The 15,498-nt window shown below is 41.2% G+C and overlaps 1 protein-coding gene across 12 annotated transcripts in view; it reads left to right on the top strand.

Annotated features, from left to right (window-relative positions):
- Positions 1 to 12,488, top strand: part of zbbx (zinc finger, B-box domain containing) — a 40,500-nt gene extending 28,012 nt beyond the window's left edge. For 7 of the 12 annotated variants that reach the window (XM_054793580.1, XM_054793585.1, XM_054793579.1 and 4 more), the window contains 4 exons: positions 5,937 to 6,066; positions 7,331 to 7,515; positions 9,597 to 10,232; positions 10,373 to 12,488. In XM_054793580.1, coding sequence (XP_054649555.1) covers positions 5,937 to 6,066; positions 7,331 to 7,515; positions 9,597 to 10,232; positions 10,373 to 10,410 — 989 coding nt within the window. In that variant the 3' untranslated portion in view covers positions 10,411 to 12,488. Of the gene's footprint in view, positions 1 to 2,322; positions 2,408 to 5,936; positions 6,067 to 7,330; positions 7,516 to 9,596; positions 10,233 to 10,372 lie in introns of those variants that run through there. The other 5 variants (XR_008573100.1, XM_054793587.1, XM_054793588.1 and 2 more) reach the window with 5 other exon arrangements.
- The last annotated feature ends 3,010 nt before the right edge of the window (positions 12,489 to 15,498 follow it).

A 15,498-nucleotide genomic window follows, 5' to 3' on the forward strand; every position in this document is an offset into this window, starting at 1 on the left:
AAAATACAGGAACAAAAGAAGCACTGTGGGAAAAGGTAAAAAGGGAACAAAAGAACAAAGTACAACACAAAGCGCTGCTGGAGTGAAACAACAAGCAGGAAAACTAAACTCAAAAGCAGTACCACATAACAATACTGGCTTACCGGTAGCAACTCACCAAACGGGATAAGGCGAACAATGGACACAAGAACGTGACTGGACATAGGCGTAGCAAGAAGAAAATACTCCGACAACACACTAGAGACAGGGAAGCCATAGAATTGTGTCAGACTGACACAGTTGCTGCTAGTGGCTCCGCCCAGCGCTCACCTCCCGGAAGTCTGTGGGCAGAGACAACACAGAGCATAAGGACTGGAACGTCCCCCAACAGGCACCACCTGTCGGGTAACTTACTATAGAAATCTGACAACAGCGAGGGGTCCAAAATGAGAGCACATGAAATCCAAGACCTTTCTTCAGGGCCGTAACGCTCCCAGTCAACTAAGTAGTGGAAACCCCTGCCCCTTCTTCTCGCATCCAAAATGGCTTTAACCGTATAGTCGGCGTGGCAGTCGACAAGCCGAGGAGGAGGAGGCACAGCAAGAAGCCTGAGAGAGCTCGAGTACACAGGCTTGAGGCAGGAGATATGGAAGACCTGGTGAACCGGAAGAGAAGCAGGCAATTTAAGATGGACAGCACAGGGAATAATACAGCTTACCACCTCATACCACCTTTGAGTTTTCCTAGTGATTTTAGTTATTTAATAAGAAAAGCACAGACTTGTGACGTAATTCTGTTAGTTACTGTAGCAAAGAACTACAGATGTGGGTACATGATAGACGGAGCTGGGGACAATGACTTCTGGTTCCAGTGTCTAGATCAGCGCACTGCTAACAGGGATGTTTTGTGATAAGTTGTGAACACAGTTGGACACATGCACTGTATTAATAATATAAACTGGAAGACGTCACAGGCCCCCTGCCAGACCCCTGCAGTTTGCCTACAGGGCAAACAGGTCGGTGGATGATGCAGTCAACATGGGACTGCACTACATCCTGCATCACCTCGACTCCCCAAGGACCTATGCAAGGCCACCATCCCTGAGATCCTCCACCAGAAGCTCCTCCAGCACACTGTACCAGCCTCCACCTGTCAGTGGATCACCAGCTTCCTGGCTGACAGGAGCCAGCAGGCTAGGGGGCATCACATCCAGCACCCAGCACCCGGACCACCAGCACCGCCACACCCCAAGGGTGTGTTCTCTCTCCACTGCTCTTCTCCCTGAAGACTAATGACTGCACCTCAGGGGACCTTTCTGTGAAACTCCCGAAGTTTGCAGATGACACGACAGTCATCGATCTCATCCGGGACAGCGAGGAGTCGACATACAGAAGGGAGGTGGACCAACTGGTCCTCTGGTGTGGTCAGAACCATCTGGCGCGGACACTGCTCAAGACTGTGGAGATGATGACAGTGGACTTCAGGAGAAATCCCCCTGCACTTCGCCCCCTCACAATCCTCAACAGCACAGTGTCTAATGTGGACACCTTCAGGTTTCTGGGAACCACAATCTCTCGGGACCTGAAGTGGTTCTCCCACGTAGACACTCTACGTAAAAAGGCCCAGCAGATGTTGTACTTCCTACGACAACTCGTGAAGTTGAATTTGCCCCAGGTGCTGCTGATCCAGTTCTACATGACAATCACTCAGTCTGCTCTCTGCAACCAAACAGGATGGGAACAGACTACAAAGGACCATCAAATCTACAGAAATAATTGGAGCCGACCTTCCCTCCATTAGTGATCTGTATCGGTCCAGGGCCAGGATGTGGGCAGGGAACATCACTGCAGATCCCTCACACCCCGGACACAATCTGTTCAAACTCCTCCCCTCAGTTAGGCGCTACAAAGCACTGTACGCCAAAACTCCCAGGAACAGAGACAGTTTGTTCCCCTGGGCCGTCCCTCTGATCAACACTTGAACACGTCAGTGTCTCCTGAATGTAAATCCTGTTTTTCTTTCATGTAAATACTGTCTTTTTGTATCAATGCAGATAATGTCCCGGTTTATTAATCACACTGCCACTTACTTGAATTGCACTTTCATTATTTTCTCTTAGCACATCTCAATCTTATTCTTTAATTACGTATTATTTATTAAATTCTTAAGTGTCTGTGTATAAGTACAGTGAGAGCTAATTTAACCAAAGTCAAATTCCTTGTTTGTGTTAGCATACTTGGCCAATAAAGCTCATTCTGATTCTGATAACGTGACAAGACGCCATTTTGTACGCTAACCAGAAAATGTACACTGACTGAAAATTTTTGTGTGCATTTTCAACAGAAACAGAAAAAAATGCCAGTCAAGTTTCCACTGTAATTGGTGTGTTTCCTGAGTTCAGTGACCAAAAAAGCTGCAAGAAAAGACCGTAAGTTAAAATAGGACAACTATCAATCCACAACAACAGCCAACCGAACAGAAAATGTTGCACCCATTCAATTCCAAGCGCACATGAAAATATTAATAGGTCAGGGTCTGTATAGAGGCCCCTACAGAGCAATCCAGATCAAGGTCTGTCTGTTTGAGGTCCACTATCCTTTTGCTTGAATGTAGTAGGATTTTGTAAATGTCATAAAAAGTTTGTAATCAAGGCCTTTTTACCAAGATCAAGAAAAACAAGTCAAAGGTTTTTGTTGCCCTTGAGACTTTGAGACATTACTTTTTTTTAAAGAAATTATTAAGTTCAACTGCCACCTTTTTTTTATACCACTTTGACACAGATAATACAAGCCAAGAGAGTAAAAGGTACATACTGTAGGTCCAGACTATGTGTTTTGTTTTAAATACAAAACATTTCTGTAACTGTATACTGTTCATTCAGTACTGGAGGAATCACAGTCAATAATGAAGATGAAGAATGTAAATAAAGAATTCCACTTACCTTCAATATATTAAATGTTCCCCTATTAGTGTTTATTACTATTGGAATGAACTGCAGTCAATAAACAGAAGTTATTATAAATACTCCCCAGGGAGGTTTTGCTGTAAACAAACATCACATGCAATGAGACATTAAAATATATTAACAGCAGCCAATGTTTAACTCTCCAAAAAACTTAATTTGTCACTCTGACCTCCAGACAAAGGAACCTGTTAGCAAGCTGCTCTGTACAACCAAGAGCTACTAAGTTCAGTTTTTCATAGCAGTGATATACAAAGTGAATATTCCTGCAGAAGTATGGTCTTTTTTTAAATTAAAACAGTCAAAAAATGAGTTTGTCAAAGTTAAATCATTGTCTAGTTGAGAATACGCCAATACTGCTGCTGCTGTTTTGTTGTAGTACTCAAACAACCGTCGGCATTCTTGTGCATGCATTCTCTTGCCATGTCCATTCCACCATCTGTCCACATGGTGATGTTATCAACAAGCTTTGTTTTCTTTCTTTCTGTCCTCGCCTTTTCTTTCAACTTCTCCATCTTTAATAATCTGTACTATGCCGTCCAGCCGTCGCTTCCGGTGTCCTGACGTACAGGTTGCCGTCCTTAACTGGGCAAGCAGTATATAATATAATTCCATATTTAATAATTTGGAAACATTTAAATTCCCTAATTGAACTAGTTGTATACACTCCTGATCAAAATTTTAAGACCAGTTGAAAAATTGCAAGAATTTAAATTTTGTACTGTTGGAGCTTAAGGAGGTTCTAAGTAGAGCTTCAAAATGCAAAAAGAAATGTGAGTGAGACAAAAAAAAATAAGAGCAATTAATTGCAAACAAGCGTTAAAGTGTTCATCAGTTGATCAAAAGTTTAAGATCACAGCCTTTAAAAGCCAAAATATTGGCAAAAATGTGTATTCATTGTGATTTTCTGTCAGGTATTCACACTATCATGATGTCTTAATGGCAAAGGGAAAAAAGCTTTTTCTCTTTGAACATGGTGGGATTGTTGAGCTGCATAAGCAAGGCCTCTTGCAGTGCACCATTGCTGCTGAGGTTGGACGCAGGAAGAGAGTCATTTTAAACTTCTTCAAAGATCCTGAGGGTTATCGAACAAAAAAAGTCAAGTGATAAAACCAAAAAAATGTCACCCACTCTGAGCCGGAGGATCCCATTGGCTGTCCATCAAGACACGGGACCATCCTCTGCCCAAATGAAGATTGTTACAGGTGCCGAGTGCAGTCCAATAACCATCAGACGGGATCTGCGGGAGAAGGCTTTTAAGAAGAAAAAAGGTCTTCAAAGGCCTGGTCTCCTTCAACATGACACAATTGCTCGTTTGGAATTTGCGCGAGTGCACCAAATGTTGGACATCGAAAGGTGGAAGAAACTTGTATTCTCAGATGAGAAAAAAATGTAACCTTGACCGTCATGATGGCTTCCAACGTTACTGGCATGACAACGGCACAGTGGAGGGGGCGCCGTCATGATCTGGGGTGCTTTTTCCATCGATGGAACAATTAAGCTTCAGGTTGTGCAGAGGCGTCAAACGGCAGATGGTTATATTGGGATGTTGCAGGGCGCATCCCTCATGACTGACGGCCCTTGTCTGTATGGAAACGACTGGGTTTTTGAAAAGGACAACCTCACTCTTTTGAACCATCCTGCATGTTCCACTGATCTAAAACCAACTGAGAACATTTGGGGATGGATGGCAAGGAAAGGTTACAAAAAAGGACATCCAAACATTGGTCTTCTTGTACTTCTAGGTGACCTGCAGCATTCTGAACCATACCCACAACTCAAAGCACTCTTATCGTCCTCGTGCAGGTTTTTACACCACAGAAGGCAATACCGTACACCACACTAAATATTTCACCCGGTGTTTCTTTAGTTTCATGACAATCTCTTTCGCCTTCCACAATCCAATTAACTGACTGGTGGCATCTTGTGCAATTTTTAATCTGGCACGGACCTCTGATGTAGTCTCCAGCCAATCCAACCATGGAGCCACGGTATTTGAAGCGGTCCCCATGGTTGGTTGTATTTCTACCAAGAAAGAATTATTATTATTTGCTTCCATTGACCATGACACGATCACACTACTATAATGCATAACAATTTCAACATGTTAAAGAGTTTCTCCTCATCAGTGAACTGTGTGTTTCAGTGTGGCCATGAATAACTGAATACTGTATGTTTGCATCCTGTGGGGGAACACTCTTGGTTTTTGCTGTCATCTTCCTGAGCTGTCAGGTGGTCCCACATGGTGATGTGTGATGGAGGGATTGTTAGACACTCTTTTGTAATCATCATTTGTGACATCCTGCCCCTTTAGTAATACTATAATGAAGCAAAGTATAAAGATTTGTTCATGGTTTGCTTCATACACACTCAGGTAGATGCGCTGACCATATATTTGAACTAAAACGTGATAACAGACCAATCTATCGTATGTTATAGTCTGCTGCTCTATATGACTCTCACCACCAGTTTGAAATGTTAAGAGGAATGTTACAAAGCATGCTGGAAAAATCAATATGCAATAAAAACGAAATATGCTTCTTCTTGCATACTAGATCTCCTGTTGTTGTTGTACCTGACGAGTCAGTTACCACGGCTCACCACGTGGAGTACCGGAAGGCAGCAGTGTTTTGTGGTTGTAAAAGGCAATAATGAAGTGTGTCTACAGTACGTAGCTATACAGGGAAATGTCATACAATCAAACATAACAAAAGACTATAATAATAATGAAACGCTATAACTATAATGAAAAACATGATCCCTCTTCACCCCTCATCCAATCAAACTTTTTTAATGCAAGCACAACCAAACAAATGCAGCATCCATTTAATCCATTAAATAAAAATGAATTGATGCTTAGAACCATGGCCTCCATGTTTTCTTTCTTTTGGCTATCAAATGTCCACAGAGGCCACAGTTAGAAATACCCCACACTTTAGTATTTATTGCATACATTTTCCCTTTTTGGGTAACTGAATTTGTCTGTGTTTTATAGCTCAAGATGAAGATTTCCGACGCTATTTTGCATCATTGTTTGCCGTCCCTATGAGCGGTAGCGGGAATGAGCCTCCTAATGCTACACAAGATGTGCTGGAAGATGTGAGTTTTGGGGTCCTCGACGTACAGTTGAGTATAGTCACTATATCCTTTTATAATCCTGGTGGCAATCAGCAATGTTGTATGTTTTCTACAGACTGACAGAGACAAAGTCACTGATGAACAAAGCCCACACAATGAAAAGCAGGTTTTATGTTAATAATCAATATCATATTTACTCTATAGTAGTAAACACAAGCCGCAATAAAAACATTTTAAAGAGATCCAATACAAAGCACTATTATATCGGTTTCAGAATAAGTTTTATTATGAGAGGCACAAAATTAAGTACTCTAATTATGATGCACCACAGTTCTACGGCATCCCAAACCACGAAATATCTCCCTGGCAATATCAATCAAAAGTACTTTTGTCATGACCAAGGCAGTCTAGCAGTTTCTCAGGAGAAAGAGCAGGTTCGTCCAGAAAACAGAGGGTTGGTGGTTTGAACACAGCTTCCTCCATGCCAGTCACTGCTGTTGTGTTCTCCACCCGCCTTGCCTCGAGTGCAGCCCACACAGGTGTATAAATGTGAATGCATGTTTGGTGGTGGTTGGAGAGACCGTTGGTGCAAATTGGCAGCCATGTTTCCGTCGGTCTACCCACGGCCAGCTGTAGATACAGATGTAGTTTACCACCAGTGTCACTGGAGTGAATGAATAATGCGTTCTCAGTGTAAAGTGCTTTGGGTGTCTAGAAGGGTGTGATATAAATCCAGTCCATTATTATTTTATATTGGATTGCTTTAGATTGTGTAGGGCAGTGCCTGTCGGGGAAGGCAAGTGAGGCAGAGCCATGATGACAGGCTGACAGTCATGAAAAAGAAACAAATAATGCTAAATAGCATTTTCTCACGTAAAAATTGCTGAATTTGTGCATTTCCTGATCAAATATAGAGCAGAAACCAGAGGTGCGGCGGCGCCTCACCTCACCTCTGTCCCTCGTAAACCATTTCTGTTTCTCAGCATGTCTCCAATATAATGTTTGCAGAAAGATTTATTATACACCATGACTTTCTGCAGCCGGTGTAATGTCTTGAATGTAATTGCGTGACAGTTAGTCTTCGTGATCCGACAGTAAACTGCAGAGAAAAGTCATAAGGTGAAAGAGACAGTACTCTGCATGCTCCTGACGGGGGCGTACGTGTAAACCTGACCCCAAAGGAGTCAGGGCCTCACCAGCTCCACCTGGTCACGTCAGTAATGGAGCACGTCACTGGTGCAGGTGCACCTAAATGTCCAGTGAATACTGTTATGTTGAGTCTGTACTTTTTCGGACTAATTTTCCTTACAGCATCCCGTCTGTCAAGCCAGCTTCCAACAAAGAAAGAGAATTGGCTCCCCAAACACTGTTAACCGACACCGAGTGCACAGGAGCACAACTATCAAGGCAATCTACGACACCAGTTCGACCCAGAGTACCCCAAGAAATTCATCCCTTAAAGCCTGGAACTGCAGCAGAAGGACACTCAATTAAAAGTAAGCTGTGCAGTTGGAGGAATGTATTGTACCAAGAGGCGTTTCTTATTTCAAATACTAGTGCCTTATGAAGACTTTCTGATACTGCTTTGGAATTACATCTTGTTATATTTTGCAAGTTGCAATACAGTATATAAGAGTGGTAATTCTATAATATATTCACTTTAATATGTTAAGTTATAAGAATAGAAAACAATATGCAGGCCTGCCATGATAATCAATAAATCAATTAACCGCACGATAAATGAAAATGAACTCGATAATTTTGCCGGCCTCGATATATTGACATTTGCATGTGTGGTTGTTTTCCTCCTCTCTCTCAACCAAACATACTGGATGACAAGAGAGTTCACTCTGTGCATCTGTCTCAACACCTGGGCACCTTGGTTGTATAGCGGAATGAATGGAATGAGTGAGCCCTCCTGTCATTCATTCAGTCTCTTTGTGAGCTACACCATCAAATACTTTCTTTGCGCCTGCTGTGTATAAAACACGACCTGATGTCAACTTCAGCCTGTTTGTTCATTTTCATTTTGTGACATGAAAAGGTTTGTGACAAGACAATGAAATGAATAATACAAAACAGTGAAACTTTCAGCTGCCGTTATTCCCGAAGTACAACACCTCATTGTGCGCATGTACGTTGACCAAATTCCGACAAACGTTGCACTTCAGTAAACCTAAACAGCGCATTCCACACACAATGTTGAGAAATGTGAATCAAGCAAGCGTGTATGCAAATGAGCGGACGTCTGCATTGACACACAATGTGAACTTCAGAGTATTTCCGGATTATTCCTCCGTTTTTTTGTCAAAACTCAGACAATAACGAAAGTGACACTCACTCAAAATCAGAAATATGGCGTAGTGTCCGTGATAGGCATGTTAGGCATGTTTCGGTTTTCTACTGATAGGTTTTTTCTAATCAGTACACTTTGGGGAACTATTGTTTTGCATCTTATTTCAGTGCCTGTTTGATTTATTTTATTTAACCTGACATTCCAATTACAACGTTAAATGCTCTTGAGAAATTAAAGTTTATTGCTTTTGATACAGTTTACTCGTATTATGCCATATATTACCATTACGTTAATGAAAAAATTGTCTCAAAATAACATTGACAGCAATATAGTTTATCGGCAATAATTTGTAGGACTATTATTGTCCAGCAAAATTAGTTATTGTGACAGGCCTAACAATATATATAACAAAACAATAAGCATACATTATTATTAAATACATTACTAGAAAATTGGTAGTTATACATATACAGTATAGACATACAGTATATATAGACACACAAATGAATATGATTAATAAATATATACTATACAAATATAACATTCAATAATCAATAACATACCATGTATACAATTATATGACATAATTTTATGTATGGAATTGTACAAATATAATTTTAACGTATTAAAAGTAGGGTTGGCAAATGATTTAAGATTTTAATCAGATTAATCACTGTTTTCAAATTAATTCATCATGATTAATTACCATGTCACACTATGTTACCTTATGTTACCTTATCATATTATCATATGACCTTATCATTTTCTTCTGCATTTTAAACAAGCAAAGAGTACATTTGAAATTCAGGAAGTAAAGAAATGTATTGCAATTTCTATTCCTAATAGAGAGCCGTGGCGTGTGTGCTTTAATTACGCAAAAAATGTAACGCAATTCATGAAATATATTAGTTACGGCCATGAACGCGATATTTTTGATAGCCCTAATTAAAAGTTAAATTTTGTAATCATTGTTTTAATTATAATTTCTTACAATAATGGAATAGTACAATGTTTTTCTGTTGTTTGTTTGAAAAAGAAGTGCCAAATAATGTTTTGTTGAAAATGTATAATTTTATTGAGCTAGCTTAGTTTAACAAAGTGACCTTATTAATTCACCATGTGTAAAAGTGGTAACTAATTGCTTTTAAAACGATTAAATGTTGTCTCAGCTCGTATTATATAACTTTCTGAAAGCGTTCCGTTGGTTTATTCGTGCTATGTTTACGTCATGTGATCACAAAAGCAACCAACACGCTAATTAATTTTCTTTCCTTTGTACAGTGTTGTCCGTGAAGAGTAAGCCATCATACTCCACTGCGGAGAGTGCAAACACTTCAACTTCATCCTCAAAGCCACAGATGTCCACTTCCTCTCCCACAATCCACAAATCAAAACACCAGTGTGGTTCCCCACACTCTCCATTATTTCCACATCATCAAACTGAGATCCCAAACACCTCCCCAACTTCTCTTTCGTCTTCTCCTGATCTTTCTCCTCTAATCCCACATGAGCATAATTCTCCCTTTCCGCCATTCTTCTCTTTAAATTCTACCTTTGCTGTCTTACCATCAAGTTCAGCTTTACTGCCCGATGCCTGCCAATCGAACCCATTACAAAAAGGCTCAATATCACCTGTCCTTCCACAGAAGTCACAATCATCCCAGTTACTCCTTGAACCAATCTCATCACTGACACGTTCCCAATCACCAACAAGCAATCTAGAAACCCCAAACCAATCCCACCAGCAGTCTCTCCTTTTACTCCGGTCTGCTTTATCACCTACATCTTCCAGCACAACTCCACCTCCAGGATCCTTGAAACCACTGTTGTCCAGCACACCTGTAGATAGTCACTTCCCTGTGAATAAACATGATCCTTTGGAGGCTGGAAATATGGAGGAGGAAGACATTTCAACAGGTATGCGGGTCGTTGATCAATAGTGGATAGATTTTTGTAAATGTTGTAGAATTACTATTGTTGTTATGTACTATTCTCCTTCCCTCGGGTTAACCAGATCTCCACATTGACTAAATGTGCTTCCCCCTCTCCCCCCACAGATAGTGAATGTGACATGTCCAGTGACAGCCTGGATTAGCCTGAACATGATGATGATGATAAAGATGGATAATTAACAACTGGGAGAGAAGAATGGAATTCGAGTCCTGAAATGGATTGTGTTCAACCTTAGAGATTCCATCCAGTCTAACAACAGACTTGAGGGTTTACCATAAGAAATTTTGTTAGTTTGAGAGGACATCTTTCCAAGGCAACCTAAAGTAGACTTTATTATTGTAGCTGACCTGATTAGTTGCTTAACAACATTATTACTTGGATTATTCATCAAAAGCTCAGAGATACCCAAGGCAGAGGTGGTAAAGTTGCAAGTGCAGTAAAGGAAAATAACAAAGTACGTAAAGTGCTGTAATTTATCCCTAATGACCGATAATGCTGCCATCATATGCTTCATTAAAACGGGAACAAAAATTATGGTTGTGTGGATAGCATGTATGTCACATCCATCCATCCATCCATCCATCCATTTTCTGCTTATCCTCGTTAGGGTCGTGGGGACATGCTGGAGCCTATCCCAGCTGACTTCAGGTGAGAGGCGGGTACACCCTGAACTGGTCGCCAGTCATTCCCAGGGCAGTTTGTATGGCATTCAGTTTTTTTTTACATCATAGGTCCGCATTGATAGATGCACAGCTATTTATTCAACATAAGTACAAAACTACGGAACTAAATAAAGCACTATATGACTTTCATAACCGGACTATTGTGCAGAATTATAATTATTGGTTACTTTGTGCTTTGTGCATGTGTTTATGCGATGCTATATTTTACAGCAGTAGTTTTTGATTAATTATAGTGTCCTCATTATAGTGTAACATTCTGCTTAATTATCTTGAAAACAGACTTGTATACATTTTCAGTGCAATGTTTATTGTGGGATATAATGAAGACCCCTTGATACCATTCGTACAGCCGTTCTGTAACTGGGGACTGCTTGTCTCCCCCTACTGTTTGAACCTTGAGATTTATATTTAATACAGAGTACAAAACAGACCTATCAGTGTTTGCATTTCGAAATATGGTCTGATAAATAAATTGGGAGGAAAGACCCGACTGCTCACGGCCGATGTGCTACACCAGTTGTTTTTCAAGCATGGACACCTGAGGTACCGGAGAGGATTTTTTGAGTTTTAATTTTATTGATGAAAATACACGAGAAAGTTACAGGAAATAGGAGGGCAATCGGAATGAACAGCAAAATACAGAAGTATGAGCTACGGTAGTCTGAATAGTGATGTCGCATACATGTGACGTATGTCGTGTTTTGCTGTACGAGACTTTACTAAAGGTAAAGGTACTCACAGATGTATGCAAAAGTTCTTCTTGTCATCCAAAAATTATTTCAGAAACGCGTCAGTGAAGAGGCTCACGTCACCCACCTCTCCTGGATCCAACATCCACCCACACGCTCACAGCAAGTTCTCCACAAACTGCCATAGCCAAAAGTCTTGTCCTCTTCTCAATCTCCTACCTGGAATCACTTGGTTAAGAAAATGTTGACTCCCGTTGCACAAAATCCTTGAAATTGCCACAAACACACCAAGGAGAGAACACGCATCGCAGTCACATTTACAAGTAGCAAAAAAATTTTAACAAAAAATCCAAATTTGGCATCATACCCTGCAGTGTGAACATAGCCTGGATAAATGATGTAGGCAAAAGTTCCTCTTGTATGAAAATGATTTTAAAAAAGTGTCCCACCACTCCTGCCTCCGACATCCATCCACGCGCTCCTTGGAACAGACGTCGTGGCAAGTTCCTCACAAACTGCCATAGCCCAAAATCTTCCCCGCTTTCTTCTTGATCTCCAATGTGGAATCATTTGGTTAAGAAAATGTTGACTTCCTTTGCACAAAATCCTTAAAATTGCCACAAACGCGCCAAGGGGACCACAAATTGAGTCAATGTTTACTTGCGTGAACACACGGCAATGCGTGTGATGTCATTATTTTGCGCATGCGCTTCACTAGCCGGATGCTTTGCATTCACATTGACAAGTCCCATTTTTTTTTGGTAATGTGAACGACCACATAAAGGATGGCATTTTAACAACAAATCTGAATTGGGCATCATACCCTGCAGTGTGAACGCACCGTTATATTTACTGTATGTCTTAAACATAAATAAAACCTATTCTTATTATGTCTACTATATTGGGTAATTCGAATGTAAAGGTGACTATCGGGGTGTTAGTTCATGCCTAGAGGGCCTTAATAGTGTTAAAAAACGTACTTAGAAGGTCGTAAATAGGTTTTCTATGTTCTTAACTACAAATATATATTAGGTATAATCCGTCATCTTTAATGTAGCTGGAGCCAATCAAAGGCAGGTGCTCCCAGTTGTCCCACCTCCAGCCGGAGAGCCATCCGTCCATTTTCTGTACCACTTAACCTCACTATAGTCGTGGGTATGCTGGAGCGTATTCCAGCCGGAGAGAGCTGCTGAAAAACAAGCACACAGGCAGACTGCAATGCAGAACAATGGGCAAAAGCAGGACGGACACAATGTGGAACATGACAACAGTGGTTTTGTTTAATATTAATTATTTTCACACATTCCAATACTCTATAGAACATTTTTCTTTACTTCGATTGAAATGGAAGCTGATGTGGTGATTGGTTGTCACACCCCTGTATAGTCTGCCTAGCTGCGTTGTTTTGCTTTGTGTTTACAAAACTTATTCAAGATGTTTGGTTATAATTGGCTTTTTCCTGCCTGTGACTGCTCACTGTCTTTCACCCTACCTTGCTTTTCCTATTTTCTCCCTCCTGGTTGCCCTCCTGGCTGTAAGGCAACATCAGCCCCATATGCCGCCTTTTTTCTCCATCGACACTGTGTCGAAACTCTAATGCTGCTGATCTAATCTTAACCAAACAGATTTTCCTTATTGCAGCCTTGTGTCTCGTGAGGGTACCTTCTCAGGGAAAAAGAGGACAACCCTTGCCTCCATTTCTGAGTTGCGCTCACGTTTTCCAGGGGTTAATTAAAAATCCATTCATCAGCTGGAAACAAATGAAACCGAGGGAGTGGGGTGGAAGATGCTTGCTTATTATGAATTTACACCATTGAGAATGAAAATACACACGCAGTCTGAAATTGATGTTGCCCTTTGGATGTGTGTGTGTGTGTGGGTAAAGTCAAGTTACAGGGGCCAACTGAAATTAACTGAACTCTGCTCCAGCCTTTCAGTACAATCCTCAACCCCTCCCATAATGTACTTCTTTTTTTGCACCATTCACTTACGCTTCACTGTAAAATGTGTCTTCCCCCATTGTGATGCATCTCCTTGGTCATGGGTCTGTGTGGCACCTAATTCTCTAATCTGGTCCCCTCAGGATTTGGACATGAACCAAAGTAAAGGTGTATGATGACCACAATTCCAAGCTTCATGACAAAAGCAGGTATGTTTACAGAAAATAGGTTATTTTAAGTGATAAAAGCGTGTCCCTAGAGCCTGTTTATAATATACTGTGTCATCGCCCTGACTTATTCTTTGGTTGTCATGACATGAAGGATAACCCTTCCTCATGGACGTGATAGCACCTCTGGCCAGCCACACTGCCCTGTGTATACAGCCACCACTTCATGGTGGACAGCTTTGTGAGGATCAGTATCGGCTGATTTCAGTGAAAAAGCATGGCATCGGCATACCCGATACTTTTAAACGCCAGCCCCCTTCGTCGATCAGCTCCGCCCCCCATTGCAGCAGCCAGCCGATAGCGACCGCGTCCCGCCGCTTTCCCTTCACAAAGCCAAAACAAGCATGTCTGCCGTGTGAGACTTCCTGTTGTTGTGAGAGTGATTTTTGTTTTGCGCCCTGAAAAACGCGCCTTAAAAAGCTACAGTTTGGTGTGGCACTTGGGGGGCGGGCACCTGACAGGGTATGGTGAGTTTTCGCGGCTCGCGATGTGATCGTCGGTCGGGCGGTGGCTAATTAGCCAAAACGCGGCCCGCACGCCCGTGATAGCCCAATCAGTCGTTGGATTCGTTCTATTGAAATAAGCAATGAAAATAAATGTTTTAAAAAATTGTTTAAAAATTTACACTTAATCACTTAATTGATCACTTACACTTAATTGATCGGTGGCGGTATCGGCCGATTTCACTTATTGGCAGCATAAAAACCTGATCAGAGCATCCCTAAAAAAAAAGACTTCATTATACATCTTAAAGCCTTGAGCTCTGCCAACTACTGTATCGATCAGTCAGCTACAGACGTGGGAGCTGTAAGTGTGATCGTTTTGTTGTTTTCAGACAGTAGGCTAGCATGCTGTTGCTGATGAGCACTACTGATGTGCAAATAGAGACTGAAATATCGATTCTTCCGATACCAGCTCTTCACGCGCTAATCAAACGATAGCGAGTATTAAAGCTACAAACGCAAATCGGCACGTTCCCACTTGGGTGAACTGAAAGCACTTTTAAACGGTATAAATTCCAGCACACTATTGTGGGACTGTTGAGACTCATTTAAAAATGTTGGAAAAACGTAGTAACATGAGTGAAGCATGCTCATATTTGCCATTGCTTTTATTTACGTGTTTCATTCCGTTTTCGTTTTGGCTTCCTCTTTTGTTATGAACTACAGCCAACATGTGCTGTTGGTGTTTTTGTGCTTCAAGAGATTAGATTGTGAAGATTGCCTCCTGTGTCCAACTTTTTGCCTGAAGATAGTTTCCAATTTGCAAGCATTTCTCATATCACAAAGGCCTCCTAATAGGATTTAGAACAAATATGTAAGAACGCAGAGCTTACAAGAGAGATGAAAATGAGTTTTAAACCCAGAGGAGCGCTGCTTGCGTGCTGGAAAATGAGAGAAGGGGGACAATGCCGCTGGATCCGAGGGGAGATTTCCTGAGATGCCTCTTTTATTTTGAGCATATTTGTGCACACATCCATTCTTATGGGCTTATTTTCCTGAATATTTGAACTCTGTGTGGACGTGTGTGATTGTCTTCTTGCTTGTAAATTGTGGTGGAATGTAACCACACAGAGAACCCCTTATGCCTGATTTCCATTTAATTTCAGTTCGGCACAATGTGTGCTCTTGTATTCTTGTTGCTATGATGTCATGCTATTTATGTAGCAGTGCAGTATGCATTTTGCAATG

Source organism: Dunckerocampus dactyliophorus, chromosome 12, assembly GCF_027744805.1.
Source record: "Dunckerocampus dactyliophorus isolate RoL2022-P2 chromosome 12, RoL_Ddac_1.1, whole genome shotgun sequence".
In the NCBI taxonomy this organism is placed as follows: Eukaryota; Metazoa; Chordata; class Actinopteri; order Syngnathiformes; family Syngnathidae; genus Dunckerocampus; species Dunckerocampus dactyliophorus.